This window comes from Anolis sagrei, chromosome 1, assembly GCF_037176765.1.
Source record: "Anolis sagrei isolate rAnoSag1 chromosome 1, rAnoSag1.mat, whole genome shotgun sequence".
Taxonomy (NCBI): Eukaryota; Metazoa; Chordata; class Lepidosauria; order Squamata; family Dactyloidae; genus Anolis; species Anolis sagrei.
Genome location: NC_090021.1, coordinates 339899843 through 339914532, shown reverse-complemented (window position 1 = coordinate 339914532; position 14690 = coordinate 339899843). Strand labels below are relative to the sequence as shown.

The 14690-nt window shown below is 42.9% G+C and overlaps 1 protein-coding gene across 11 annotated transcripts in view; it reads right to left on the bottom strand.

The window, feature by feature from the left end:
* Positions 1-14690, bottom strand: part of NIN (ninein) — a 188166-nt gene that overhangs the window by 28213 nt on the left and 145263 nt on the right. For 9 of the 11 annotated variants that reach the window (XM_060753002.2, XM_067463133.1, XM_067463134.1 and 6 more), the window contains 7 exons: positions 14587-14690; positions 11492-11561; positions 9677-9892; positions 6998-7111; positions 5449-5571; positions 3980-4093; positions 1720-1866 (listed from right to left, as the gene is read on the bottom strand). The exon at positions 14587-14690 is cut by the window's right edge and continues 22 nt beyond it. In XM_060753002.2, coding sequence (XP_060608985.2) covers positions 1720-1866; positions 3980-4093; positions 5449-5571; positions 6998-7111; positions 9677-9892; positions 11492-11561; positions 14587-14690 — 888 coding nt within the window. The remainder of the gene's footprint in view (positions 1-1719; positions 1867-3979; positions 4094-5448; positions 5572-6997; positions 7112-9676; positions 9893-11491; positions 11562-14586) is intronic. The other 2 variants (XM_067463125.1, XM_067463127.1) reach the window with 2 other exon arrangements.

The following is a 14690-nucleotide window of genomic DNA, read 5'->3' as shown; positions in this document are numbered from 1 at the left end:
TGGCCAAGTCACATTTCCCAAGGTACGGGCGCAGCTGGTGAACAAGTTTTAGTTGTGCAAAAGCTCCTCTGGCCACCGCTGAGACCTGGGCTTCCAGGCTCAGCGATGAGTCCAGGATCACTCCCAAGCTGCGAACCTCCGTCTTCAGGGGGAGTGTAACCCCAGCCAACACAGGGTGTCACCCTATGCCCTGTTCGGTCTTTCAATTGACCAGGAGGACCTCTGTCTTGTCTGGATACAGTTTCAATTTGTTCGCCCTCATCCAGACCGTCACAGCGGTCAAGCACCGGTTCAAGGTCTAGACAGCCTCCTTTCCCTTCTTGCTCATTATCAGGCTGAGCAAAGTGTTAAAGGATGTTGGCCAGTCTGATTTTAGATAAAGGGCCCATCATGTAGGGCCTTCGTACTGCCAAGGGCAACATGGAACGTCCAAGAATAATAGACCAGCAATACTTTCAACAGCAACTCTTAACAAGTACAACAAGCTGCTTTAGTTTCCCATTTAGTTTCTTCCTTCTCTGAGTCAAACTGCACCTTGCTATTTTCAGTATCAATAATCTCATTCCTTGCTGTGGGAAACTGCACTTCTTCACTGTCTATAACAGGGACATTTTGAACCAGACTGTGAACCTGAGACCCATCATCCTTATCAGAAACTCTCTGTGGTTCCAGCTGAGTCACAACAATCAAGGACTTTTAGATCTTCTGGGGAGGCCCTGCTCTCAGTCCCGCCACCATCGCAGTCGCGTTTGGTGGGGACGAGAGACAGGGTCTTCTCCATGGTGGCACCTCAGCTGTGGAACTCCCTCCCTAAAGATCTGCCCCTTCCCTCCGGACTTTTCACAAGATACTTAAGACTTGGCTGTGGGAGCAAGTGTTCGCAGAATAGATGTTTTTTATAGGCTTAGATGAGATTGTATGGAACGCATTTTTTGGACTGATTTGGAGCACATTTTAAACTTGGCCTACTGTTATTTATTTATTATTTACAGTATTTATATTCTGCCTTTCTCACCCCGCAGGGGACTCAGGGCGGATTACCATGTACACATATATGGCAAACATTCAATGCCGAAGACACACAACATTTATAGACAGACACACAGAAGCTATTTAACTTTTTCTGGCTGCCAGGGGAGCTGTCGCTTTCCATCTGCAACACTGAGGAAGTACTTCTGCATTCCCCACATGCTTTTGCTGGAGTCTTTTTTATGGCCTCGTAAATTAGTTAAATTAGCCTCCCCACACATAGGTGGTACCTAATTTTCCTACTTGACAGATGCAACTGTCTTTCGGGTTGCAAAGGTCGACAACAAGCTACACAATTGGTTGGAAGCTCACTCCGACCCGGGCTGGCTTCGAACTCATGACCTTTTGGTCAGAAGTGATATTAATGCAGCTGCGCCACAGTCCCGGTGCATTTTTAAATGTATATTTATTATCATTTTATGCAATTGTGTATTTTATTGGTGTTTCTATATTGTTGGAAGCTGTCCTGAGTCGCTCTTCGGAGGTCAAGAATAGGACGGATACAAATGTTCTAAATGAATAAATAAATAAATAAAAGATTTCTGATTCTGGCAAGACAATTGCAGACTGACAACAGAGTGCACAAAGAGGTAAAATTCGGAGGTGCATGCTGCAAAAGGTAAGCCTGCCCCACTTCCCCATGCATCTTTGTCCTCTCCCCACATGGCCTGAGAGTGATGCCTGGGCTACCTTGTCATTGGCTGTCTGCAGTTGCTTGTGCAACGACATCAGATCCTTCTCCAGAGCCTCCTTCTCCTGCTGGGACAGCCTGAGGTCTGACCTGAGCCGGGACATCTGGACATTGACATTCTGCACAGCGTCATCAAAGCTCTGTATCTTAAAAAGTCCAGGGGGAAAGAGAAGAGAGATCAATCAAATGCTGATAGGACAAAGGGATGTAGTTGGCCCTCAACTTTGGTGGATTTGATTGTTTACAGATTATTGTAGCATCATAAGAATAGAAATGACCAACACTCCTTTTTTTCGCCCAAGATAATACTTCTCTGGGCATCTCTTGGTCCTCCAGTGCAATTTGATGACTGCAAATACAGTAAATCCTCCTTAAAATGGCACAGGGGAGGCAGCAGAAAGGAACTTAACAATGCACAGTCTTTAATATCCGCATGGGGTTCTGGAAGCAAGCTCCTACTGCAAACTCTGAAGGCCCACTGTATTTGGTGCTGCATTGCTGTGATCTGACGAGACAGAGGTCCTCCTGGTCAGTCGCAAGGTCAAACAGGGATAGGGTTTGTTCTGGTACAGCTGAACCAGGAGCTCCAATTTTGTTTTGCTTTGCATTGAATGTTTAGTCCTACGTTTCAGAGACTCTGCAGATAGGTGGTGTGAAGGAGTCGTTAAACTGCTGCCACCAATTGTAAAGAAGACCGTATTAATGCCACCGAATGCCACCAAATGTGAAGGTGCGAGTGGTAAAACACCCATTGCCACCTAATCTATGAGGGAAGCCGGGCAACGATCAATATCAGCCTAGGAACTATTTTATAAAGGGACTGTTTCTGGCTGACTTTATTATGGCAGGCTGTTCAACTTAGAAGAAACTGTATCAGGCAAGGCTTGAGGAGAACAGTAACAAGTTTATTTTAACAGCAGTATAATAAGTTTAACTGTTTCTTCAAAAGAGGCACAAATCTTGATGGTTACAATAGTAATGTTTCATGAGTAATCTCAGGCACAGTCTTCAAGAAGTTTCTTTAAGCAGATGTAACCCTTCTGGACAACTGCCCTAACATAACAACTAAGCTAAAAGGCTTATTTTCACAGAATTCCCTATAGCACACTGGCTACAGACACATTCCCTGAATCTCCACCTAGAGACTCAGTGTTCTCTCAGTAGCTCTCCGGCCACTGACTAACTCCCTGTTTCTCCCACTAGATAAATCAGGCCCTTCCTGTAGCTTACAATTACATTCCCTGAATCTCCACCCTGAGACTCAGTGTTCTCTCAGTAGCTCTCCGGCCACTGACTGACTTCACAGCTGCCTCATGAAGAGGCAGTTGGCTCTGCCCCTGTTGCTATGGCAACTCAGCTAACACCAAGCCACCCTCTCCCACAAAACATAATCTCCCATACTTACCATCCCTAAACCACTGTCCAAACTACACATAACCAAAGAAATAAAACTTACACATCGTCACAGGTGGCTTCTTTTGGTTGCAGTTATAGCCACCTGTCCATCATCATTGAGTTTGGTCCCACCCCTTGCTCAGGGCGATTGGGAAGGGAAAGGGGCCATTTTTCAGTTAGTCTCAGCTAGGAAGTCAATGTACAGGACGTGTACAGGCTTTCTCCTGTACAAAGGCTTCAACCCTTAAGACTTCCCAGGGGAGAACAGTCTTAAGAGCATCTAAAGATTCCCAAAGGTTCTGGGGAAACAGCCTTACAGCCCTGAGGAATTTCGGAGGGAATAACAGCTTTAAACATCAAGATATCCAGCTAAAGCGACTACAGGCCTACGGGTACGTCCACTCGGGTTTGAGACGCAGTTCAGACCGTTAGTAGCTTCACATCAGTCAGGTCTAGGTTTACAGTTAGCCTGGGAGAAGCTAGAAAGGAATTTTCCTTGGAAATAAAGCAAAGAAACAGATAGAAGCCACCAGTTGCTTGAAGCCTGGAAGCATTTGTTTAATCTTTGAAGACAAAAGAAGTTTCTGTTTAATTGTTCATCAATAAAGGACTTTGTTGTATTTAAGCTCAAGCCTTCTAAAGACCGTTTAATGGGGGGAAATTCTCTAAGGGTTTCTCTTCGGGCCCCTGGCTTCCCGTTGGGCTAAAGTTGCACGTCCTATTTTAAAAGCACTTCGTTTCAAGCCCAGCGGCGACAGAACAGGGTTACAGCCTATGTTGGATGGGGTTACGTTTTCCTTGAAGGCACAGGTTTGCAGCTTGGGAGTCCTCTTGAGACTTAAGAAGCGAGAGCCACCCACTCACCTTGTCTTGGGATGCTGCAATCTGGGTCTTCAGCGCCTGGTTCTGGTGCTCCAGAGATGTCTTCTCCTGCTTCAAGGAACTGACGAGGTTCTCCAGGAAGGCTGCTTTGGCCAACTGCAGAGGAAAGAGAGAAGCCCAGGAAGATAAGGCCTACGTTTGGAATTTGAGGGCAGCCGTAACAGAGACAATGCCCTGCAGACGCCACTCTACAATTCCCTCCCAATTAATCTCTGACCTGGCACTCCCAATCAGAACTAAGCATTGATACTATTTAAAACACGCAGCCAAAATAGCAAACAGTACAATAGAAATTACAGTTAAAATAACCTAAGCAGTACAAGGAGTCTCTGCTGATCTGATGGGCTGGGGACTGTATGTTGTCAGAAATTAGAATTGGCTGGAAAATGGAACACAAGTGTTTAAAGCTTGCAAATGCAAGAGTAAACACTAGGTGGTTGAGAAGGGGAGCGAGCACACCATAAAAGCAACCATTTATTTATTTTATTTATTTATGGTATTTATATCCCGTCTCTTCTCTACCCAGAAAGGGGGACTCAGGACGGCTTACATAGGGAGCAATTTGATGCCGTTACACGAACAATTAATACAATAACCATTAAACAAACCATCAAACCATTAAAATACATAAAATACATAAGCCATTAAGTAAACAATATAAAAACATTGGTTACCAAATAGAATCGTATCCTCATGTAAATCGCCTTTCCAATCCATTTCCACTAAAGTGCTAATTTATGTCTTCTGACCGAAAGCCTGATCCCATAGCCACAATTTTACTTTCTTCCTGAAAGCCAGGAGGGATGGGATTGATCGTATCTCGCTCGGAAGCGCATTCCACAGGAACAGGGCCACCACCGAGAAGGTCCTGTCTTTCGTCCCCACCAGCCGCATTTGCGATGGTGGGAGCGAGAGAAGGCCTCCCCGGATGATCTTAAATTATGAGGTGGGATGTAGAGGCAGATGCGTTCGGACAAGTAAGCTGGGCCAGAACCGTATAGAGCCATAATGGTGGTTGAAAGAGCAAAGCAGAGGGACTTGGCTATAATTTAGATTGGTCGAAACAGCGAATGTCCAAAAATGAGTCACCAAAAAGCAGGGGATGCTTGTGCAGCCTTTTATTGTTATCTTGGAAAAGGATTTAGCAAATGAATTAAGTATTTGATCTCTTATGGGCATGTTTTCGTCCAGCTGGAGAAGGGACCCAAGGAGGGATTTTGCTTGATTTTCTCCTTTTCCCACATTTTTGGAAGGCAGAGGGGGAGCCTCGTGTTTGCAAACTACATATTCTTTTGTGAAGACTTCCGATACTCAAGGCTTTGGTTTCCAATCTCTCCTTTGTTTTGTTTGCAGGGTGAATGGGCACGCCATGCACAGGTCTACAGAGCCTATATCAGTCCTGGGGCACCTTGGGCAGAATCCATGCTTATGGTACCTTCCAAAGCCCTCACCTTCTCCACACATCTGTTCAGCTCTTCATTGAGTGCTTCCTTCTCTTTCAGCAACTTCTCATTTTTCACAATGACACTGGAAATCTCGTTTTGGAGGTCAGAGAGATCCGGGCATCTTGGCAACTGTCAAAAAGAAACCAGTCTCGATTGTACAAAGGGGAGCCCGTTTGAAATGTAATCAGGCATGCCTTGGAAAAGAGACAATGTGGTGTAGTAACTTGTGCACGGGGTTACAACTCTGGAAACCAGATTCCTGCTTAGCCAAGGAAACATGGGGAAGTCACACTCTCTCAGAGTCAGGGAAAGGCAAAGCCAAATGCTCTCTGAACAAATCTTGCCAAGAAAAAAAAATCAGAATCTGGGCTTGTTTGGGACTCAGACTCCATTTTAGGAACAGTACCGTGTTTCCCTAAAAATAAGGCACTGCCTTATACTTAATTTTCCTCAAGGAGACACATTATGGCCGGAAGGCTGTTAGGAATTGTGAGAGTTGAAGTCCAAAACACCGTGCCTGACTTATCCTATTTAATGTATATATAGGACATACCATACAGAAAGAGATTCCATCGAAACATAAGGAAAATCTTCCTGAATGTCAGAGCTGTGTAACCAAAGAACCAATGGCAGGGTTTCCTTCTCTAGACATTTTTAACCAAAAGCTGTATGTGTTGGGGTTCAGCCTCCATGCGAACCAGAACCTGAACCTGAACCTGATTCTTTCCTAATGCAACTGAACAGGCCTCTGAACATGTATCTTTCCCCGATGGAGTTGAATCTGTTGATTATGAGGCCAGTGGCAGGGAAAGTGAAACTGAATTTCTTGATGAGAATGTTTTGGAATCAAGCAGTGATAGCTCTCCAGAAGGACTCACACCTGGGGTTGCTAATGAGAACAGATTTGGAAAAACAGGAGTGAGTCGCAGTTTCTACGAAGGTCAAATAGATTATGGGAGAGGGAGGCTTCAAAGTCTGGAGGCGTTTCAAGAAATAGTTTCTTTAGTATAAGGGGCCTCTTCCCGGCTGTCTAGCCAGATCAAGCAACGTTTCAGACTGAGGCAGTACCTTGGCAGATTTCCTGTGTTCCATGGCCTGCATTCCCAGAGGTTTCTAGTTTTCAAGTACAGTTAGTGATGCTAACAGGTTCCTAGTTTCTGTATTGTGTCTTTTGGAATTTTGCTCAAGTTCAGAGTCTTTCAACTGCTGTGTTTCTACTATGGCATTTTGACTTTGCATTTGCCTTTCTTTTGTAACCATTTTTCATCAATAAAGAGGATTGTTTTTTCCCACAGGCCAGTGTGGTGGAGTTAATCTTATGGTCTCGTTTCCTGAACTGGGATGCAACAGTATGGCTGTAGGAAGTTTGGACTTGAAGGCCCTGGAGGTCTCTTCCAACTCCAGGAGGGTATGATTCTGCTATAGTTGTTACTGCTGCCGCTGTTTACAAATCCCAACTATTTCTAGGACGTGATTGCAGACTGAACCCATGGGCTGATCCACATGGCTCCTGTGGACAGCTCCCCAAAAATTACTTTCCCGTACGTGTCCTTACCTGCTTTACCTTCTCCAATTCTTCTTTAAGGAAATTGTTCTCCTGCTCCAGAGCTTGGGCTTGAACCCTGAGCTGAGACAGCTCCGTCTCCAAGGATGAGACCAGTGTTGAGGACTAGAAGCAAATCACAAAAAAATAAGTTTGGGTGCAGGAGAAGATGGGAGAAATCGCTTACAGTTTGACACAAAAGAGGAGGAGGAAGAAAGGAAAACTGTTGTGGCTCAGTCTGAGCCTAAGCTTTCTGAGCCTGAGTTTCCTCAGGACGAGGAGGATGATGGGTTACAGATTTCTGAACATGTCCCTATTGTTGAGGCAGACAGTGTTGATACTGAAAACGAGGCGTCATTTCAGTTTCCCAGGGAAAAGAATGTTGTTTTAGAAGATGGTCATGATTTGGATGAAACTTCACAGCTGCAGGTGGAGGAGTCGACCGCTCCATCTGTGAGCTCAGTGTCTGTCGATTCCCAGGATAATGAGTGATTCGGCCTTGAAGGTGCTGGGGATTTAGTTAGGGAGGACCATTTGCAATTAAGGGTACGTCGATGTGCTCGGCTTGCTAACAAATGGGAAGTTTGAGGTCAACGTAATGCTTTCATGCTAGGAAAGCATATTTAATGATCTGATTGAAGTCAACCCTTTGTCAGTGCAACTTTGCTTACACCCTGTTAACTTCTCTGGAATTGCCTCGGCTTTTGGGGAAAGCTTTCAGCTCTTTGGTACTTTGGTTTTGATCTTGGTTTCTGGGGACTTTGTCATGCTGTCATGGATTCTTGTTTGACCAATGCTTGTGGATTATACTTCATGTTATTTGTCTCTGGACCTTGGAAACTTGGTCTTTGCATTTAAGGCTCTGTTTTGGCTATTGAACTTTTGCAACCTTATTTCTATGTTTATGATTTTGCTTTTTCTTCAATAAACTACAAAACCTACAGCCTTGGTGTGTGTGGTGTTGTTCTTAGCAAGGTGAATCTTTCCTGAGTTGCGACAAAAACAACAGCAGCAAAGGGAAGTTCTTTCACAATTAGGGTCTACCATAGGCATGGGCAAAGTTTGGCTCTCCAGGTGTTTTGCACTTCAACTCCCACACTTCCTACCAGCTGTTAGGAATTGTGAGAGTTGAAGTCCAAATCACCTAGAAGGCTGAAGTTTGTCCATGCCTTGTCAACAATTTAGGTTAGTTTGGACAATAATCTAGACAACACTCTCAAAAGTGCAGGTAAATAGTCCTTATTCCTAGTACAAGATGAGGTTGGGGAGAGCATTAAGTTGCGTAAAGGCACATTGGGAATATCAGAAGATGTGAGAACTGAACTTGGCATTTTACTTTTCTGTTTGAACTAAACAACATCCATTGTTTTGTAGCCTGGTCAGATTCGGAGTGCTCAAAAGATGAGGAAGGGAATGCTGGGATAGATTCAGAGGGCCCAGAGGAGGTCTGAAGTGGCGTGGAAAGACTTGTTTTGGAATCTCCAGGCAGTTCCCACGAGACTGGAGAAAGCAATATCAGTTCTCATGAGAACCTGCCAGAAGTGCCAACTGAGAGAAATGTGGGGGACAAATGTTTATATAGGTCAAAGCGATTAGAATTGCAGAGACAGAGCATGCAACAAAGACATATTTGCTTTTCCCAGAGAATTAGAGATAAGGAAAGGAAAAGCAGGTGTGTGAGAAATGATGTTATGGGAGGGATTGAGGCCTTTTAAGGTGGTTCCTGCTGGTATAATTCCTTGTGAGAGCAATGTTGTATTCAGGTAAACAGCTCTTGGTTTTTGGTCCTATGTTCTTGGAATTCATGTATTCAAATTTCTGAATTTGTTCCTGCTTCTAGTTCATGTGCTGCATAGGTTGCCTGCCTTGGATTCATGCAATTTTGTTTATGGATATATTTGTGGAGTGGCTCTGGAGACTGTATTTGAAAGGATTTTGGGATTCTCGGCTATCTTGAAATTAGCTTTTGAACTCTGATTTTCTTTCATTAATTTGCTATTTTTTTACATATACTCTTTTTAAAATAAACTTCTGCTTACAGGATTATCTGGACAGAGTGTGGTTTGTGGTGAAAAGGTGCTTCAGGGCTCTATCAATTCTTATGAGAGCGTGCCAGCTGAGAGAAATGTGGCGGACAAATGTTTGTCTAGGTCAAGGCGATTAGAATTGCAGAGACAGAGCATGCAACAAGGACAGACTTGCTTTTCCCAGAGAATTAGAGATAAGGAAAGGAAAAGCAGGTGTGTGGGCAATGATGTTATGGGAGGTATTGAGGCCTTTTAAGGTGGTTCCTGCTGGTATAATTCCTTGTGAGAGCAATGTTGTATTCAGGTGAAAAACTCTCGGGTTTTGGTCCTATGTTCTTGGAATTTCATGTATTTAAGTTTCTGAATTTGTTTTTGCTTCGAGTTCATGTGTCATATAGGTTGCCTGCCTTGGATTCATGCTATCTTGTTTATGGATATATTTGTGGAGTGGCTCTGGAGATTGTATTTGAAAGGATTTTGGGATTCTCGACTATCTTGGAAATAATCTTTAGAACTTTGATTCTTTTTTGTTAATTTGCTAATTTTCTTTTACATATACTCTTCTTTAAATAAACGTCTACTTACAGGATTACCTGGAGATAGTGTGGTTTGTGGTGAAAAGGTGCTTCAGGGCACTAGTGCAACACATTTGAGCTTGTAATACCTGGATTTTGTAATTCTCCAGTTCCTCCTTGAGCTGGGAGCGCTCTCTCCCGCCTTCTTCCGGCCCACACTTTCCGGCTTCCTTTTCTCGCGGATGAAACACTTTCCTCAGCTGCTGATTCAGGTCTTGGGTGTCCGCCAGATGCGGGGAGCTTCGGCGACCAAGTTTGGCATTTTCCACTTCTAGCTGATGGTTCCTCGCTCTTAGTTCAGATACCTGTTTGGAGATTAGGAGTCCAAACAAAACCCATGAACATGATGTATTAGGACTTCTAACTGGAAGACCAAGTTCTCTACTTTTGGTAAGTAAGGAAACTCTTTAATTTTCCCAGACTAAATGTCTCTCCTTTGGAATAATTTCACACAAAGACATGCAACACAGAAATGGTGGTCCTCTCGAAGCACAAGTAAAGATGTAAATCTTAGTAAATTATGTTCTCACAATCAAAGATTGAAGACTGTGAGCAAAACTGCTGCTGAGCAAGGTCGCTGAAAACAATGCAGTTAAAAAAATCTATTCACAACTCATTATATATCATGTTGTCTCTGAGTTATATGAATTATTATTATTATTATTATTATTATTATTATTATTACTATTATTATTGTTGTTATTGTTCTCAACCTGTGGGTCCTAGGTGTTTTGTTTACAACTCCCAGAAATCCCAGCCAGTGTACCAGCTGTTAGGATTTCTGGGAATTGAAAGCCAAAACATCCGGAGACCCACAGCTTAAGAACCACTGCCCTAAGGCATGTTCCCTCTGTGGTATATGAAATCTACAACAACAACAGATCACATTCTCAGCTGCTGCAAGAAGATTGCGCAGACAGACTGTAAGCAGAGGCATAACACCGTTGCTCAGATGATCCATTGGAATTTGTGCCACAAACATAATTTCCCTGTAACAAAGAACTGGTGGGATCACAAGCCTGAAAAGGTTACAGAAAATGAACACGTCAAACTCCTCTGGAACTTCCGAATTCAGAAAGACAGAGTTTTGGAGCATAATACTCCTCACTTCGTCGATGTCCTCCTACTCGTCGATGTTGCCATCCCAGGAGACAGCAGAACTGAAGAGAAACAACTGGAAAAGCTGACCCGATACGAGGATTTATAGATCAAACTGCAAAGACTCTGGCACAAACCAGTCAAGGTGGTCCCAGTGGTGATTGGCACACAAGGTGGAGTGCCTAAAGACCTTGGCCTGCACTTAAACACAATCGGCACTGATAATCAACACTGACAAAAGGTAAGCTGCAAAAGGCCACCTTACTGGGATCTGCCTGCATTATTTGCCGATACATCACACAGTCCTAGACACTTGGGAAGTGTCCGACGTGTGATCCAATACAACAGGCAGCAGAGTGATCTTGTCTGCTGTGGACTCATCTTGTGGTGTTTCAAATAACAACAACAACAACAAAAACAACAATTTCTACAGCATGTTTCCTCTGTGTTATAGTAAGTTTCTAATACTCGTAATAATATCTGCTGAAAGTTGCCTATAGAGCAAGCATGGGCAAACTTGGACCCCACTGTTAGGAATTGTGGGAGTTGAAGTCCAAAACCCCCTTGGGGGTCGAAGTTTGACCTTCGGTTTAGGAAACAACCTGAGATAACCTTGGAAGGGGCAGCTGGGGTCCGTTTCCTTTGCCAGAGGGAATGTGATTGCATTCCCGGCCTTCTGCGACTCAGCAGCTGTTAAATAAGCGTTCGCACACAATGCTCTGTCCGAGCAAAAAAGTGGTGCTGTGCACAATGCTTTGGCAACCACGGGCTGCTGGGAAAGCTCACCTCGTAGGAAGGGGGCTTACCTGCTTCTTAAAGTTTTCAGCCATCTTCTGCATGGCCGCTTTCTCCTTCTGTACAGTCCCAATCTTATGCCTAAAAGACACACAGCAGACAAAATGGGTCTCTTTTGAATTAAAATATGTATGTAATTTTTAAATCACTTTTCTGTAAAAATGGCAAAGTTAGTTCACATGCCAATTCTAAAAAAAAACCCCACAATTCAAAATTTATGACATAACTATTGGAAATAGCAACCATCTCAAGCCTGTCAAGTTATTTGTTATGTTTATAATTCACAAAATAGGCGGCTGGATATTAGCCAGGATCGACAGCAAACTCGGTGTTTATGTCGCTCCGAAAGGCTTTGTCTGCTAAGAGGAAAATGTGGGGGGCAGTGAAACCAATTTCTGAGTTTTGGGATATAAAGTTTGCCTCAAGGGGAAACCTGTTAGATCAGGCAACATTTGGAAACCAAGTTCATGTGCCATGGAAATCCTGTTCAATTGGTCTTGTTCCTGTGGAGTTTTTTAACCTTTTGGATTATCTTTGCATCTTGTTTGATTCCTGTCAGGGTTACTGCTGTCTTGGATTTCTTTTATTATTTGTGTGGACATTGCTTTGTGTTATTGCTTTTTATGGACTCATTACTTTCTGGAACCTTATTTTCTTACAAGCATTTATTTCTTCTGGCTATTACTAAGCTTCAATAAAAGAAGATTTGTTTTTTCACTCTTTGTGCGGTGTGTTTTAATGTCAAACGGCTTCTTCCTGACCTAGAGTGCAACAGAGAGTCTGATTTTCCCAAAAGGTTATGAGGAATGCCATTTTCCAAAAGGTTATGGGGATTTCAATTTCCCAAAAGGTTATGCCATCATTTTTCCAAAAGGTTATGATTTCTAACAAGGTCATGCCTTTCATGTCATATTTCTCCAAAAGTTTTCATAGTTGGTCCTCCGCATTTGAAAGTTTAACTTTTGCAGATTTGAATATTCATGGATATCTTTAACATGTTATCTCTAGGTCTTCTAGTGCAATTCTATAGCCGGCTTCCAATGGAAGTAACAGTAGAGATTCCTCAAGAAGTGTCATCTCAGGTAAAACAAATAGCATTTTTAATTCACAGTTTTTCACTTTCATGGAATTATTACATTGTCATCACTTAAGCAGTCATTCTGTAGGAGTTTAGGGATGAAATTGAACATGCTGTAATTGTGACAGAGTTGAGATTCCTCCTAAAATTATCCATCCTGGTACAAAGCACATACACCATCAGAAACTGGTATATCTCGTGCTTATAATAGCCCTAAAGAAAGAGTATGTTCAGCTCAAACATCACTGTTGGAGCTCAGTCTGTGACTGTGTTCCAGGATCAGGGTGCTTTGGATGTGGGGAGTGATGTCAATGAGTTGCAGGATGAGTTTCAAGATGGCAATGGTTTGGCCAGGGATATTGATGCAGAGAATGACCAGGAGATCCCTGTTCAAAGTGTAGTTTCCTATGAGAATGTCCCGGAAGGGTGTGGGGAAGATGGTGTGCTTTCTGAATTGTTACCAGAGAGTTCCCATGATAGGGAACATGAAAACGGCTGCAGAAATTAATGAGCAAATAGATAAGACGGGAGGAGATCAGTCAAAACAGGAGACCTGAACAGTGGCTTCGGCAGTCTGCCAGGCTCCGAGAGAAAAAGATTAGAAATTCTCAGTTAAAGTGAAACCAATTTCTGAGCGCTAGAGACATAGCTAATGAGGAGATAAAAGTCCCAAGTACAGGATATGTAGTCAGATGAAGAATCGTTTGGAATCAAGTCAAGATCTCATCCTCGTTCATGAAAGCTTTGCTTGGAAAATTCATATTTTAAGTGCCTTTGTTTCATAGTTTTGATCTATGCTTCTATACTCATGACTTGGATTAATGTTTCTTGCATTTTATTTGGGAAGTTCTGACTTTGTTTTATGGACTTTGCTGGACTATTACCCTAGACTACTTTGTTCCTGCTTATCTTCCTACCTAATTGGATTTACCTATTTTTTAAAGTGCTTTTTTACCTTACTGCTTTTTTAATTATCTTCAATAAAAGGATTGTTTTCCATCCAACGGTGTGGTGTTTAAAGTCAGAGGGTGTGGTGAAGTGTAAATTTTAACCTACAGTTATGTATAATTATAGATGGGCGTTTAAAAGGGTAAGTATTTAAAATAGTATAACTGGGGGATGGTAGCCAGCTCAGCTCACTCTGAGCTGGGTTGCCATGGGAAAAGGGGCAGAGCCAACTGTCACTTGGCAGGGCAGGCATTTTGAAACGGTAAGTCTGTAGTCGGAGAACTACAGGATAGGCTGATTCTCTTGTGTTGAGAACCAGGAAAGCAGTCTGTGGTCTGTGAACTGTAGGAAAGGCTGGTTCTCCTGTGTTGAGAACCAGGAAAACAGTCTGTAGTCGGAGAACTGCAGGGAAGGCTGATTCTCCTGTGTTGAGAACCAGGAAAGCAGTCTGTGGTCTGTGAACTGTAGGAAAGGCTGGTTCTCCTGTGTTGAGAATCAGGAAAACAGTCTGTAGTCGAAGTACAGGGAAGGCTGATTCTCCTGTGTTGAGAACCAGAAAAATTATACATAACTGTAGGTTAAAATTTACACTTCACCACAGATGGTTTTTCCTGTCCTGGAGTGCAACAATCACTCTGAATGGCTATGTATGTGTGCAACTGAGAAACAGCCACAAAAATACTTCAATCAAGGAAAAATCTATTAGAAATGTGTGCACTAATCAGCAAATAAATACCATATAAACTCATGTATAGGTCTAGACATTTTATGCACAACTCATTATGAGTACAGTAACGTAACCGCTCTCTGCAGAACTGACTTATCCACTTGCCATATCAAAATCTGTAATTTTGGCCCCAAAACCTGCCTTAGACTTATACGAGAGGCCGTCATATACACAAGTATATACAATAAGCACATATACCATCACAAATGCATTGGTATTTTCATGTAGGAAGCCAGAAAAGAAGCCTTGCAACCAGATAAAAAACCTTATAAAGAGTAATGCATGAGGAAACAAAAGACACAACACACAAATCACACTGAGTTTTCCCTATATATAGTTGATACGAGACCTACCAGAGTTCTTCTTGAGACCCATTGAGCTCCCTCAGCCGTAGGTTGGAAACACTCCCTTCCTCATTTAACAAACCGATTTCATTCTTCAAAGCAGTGTTTTCTTC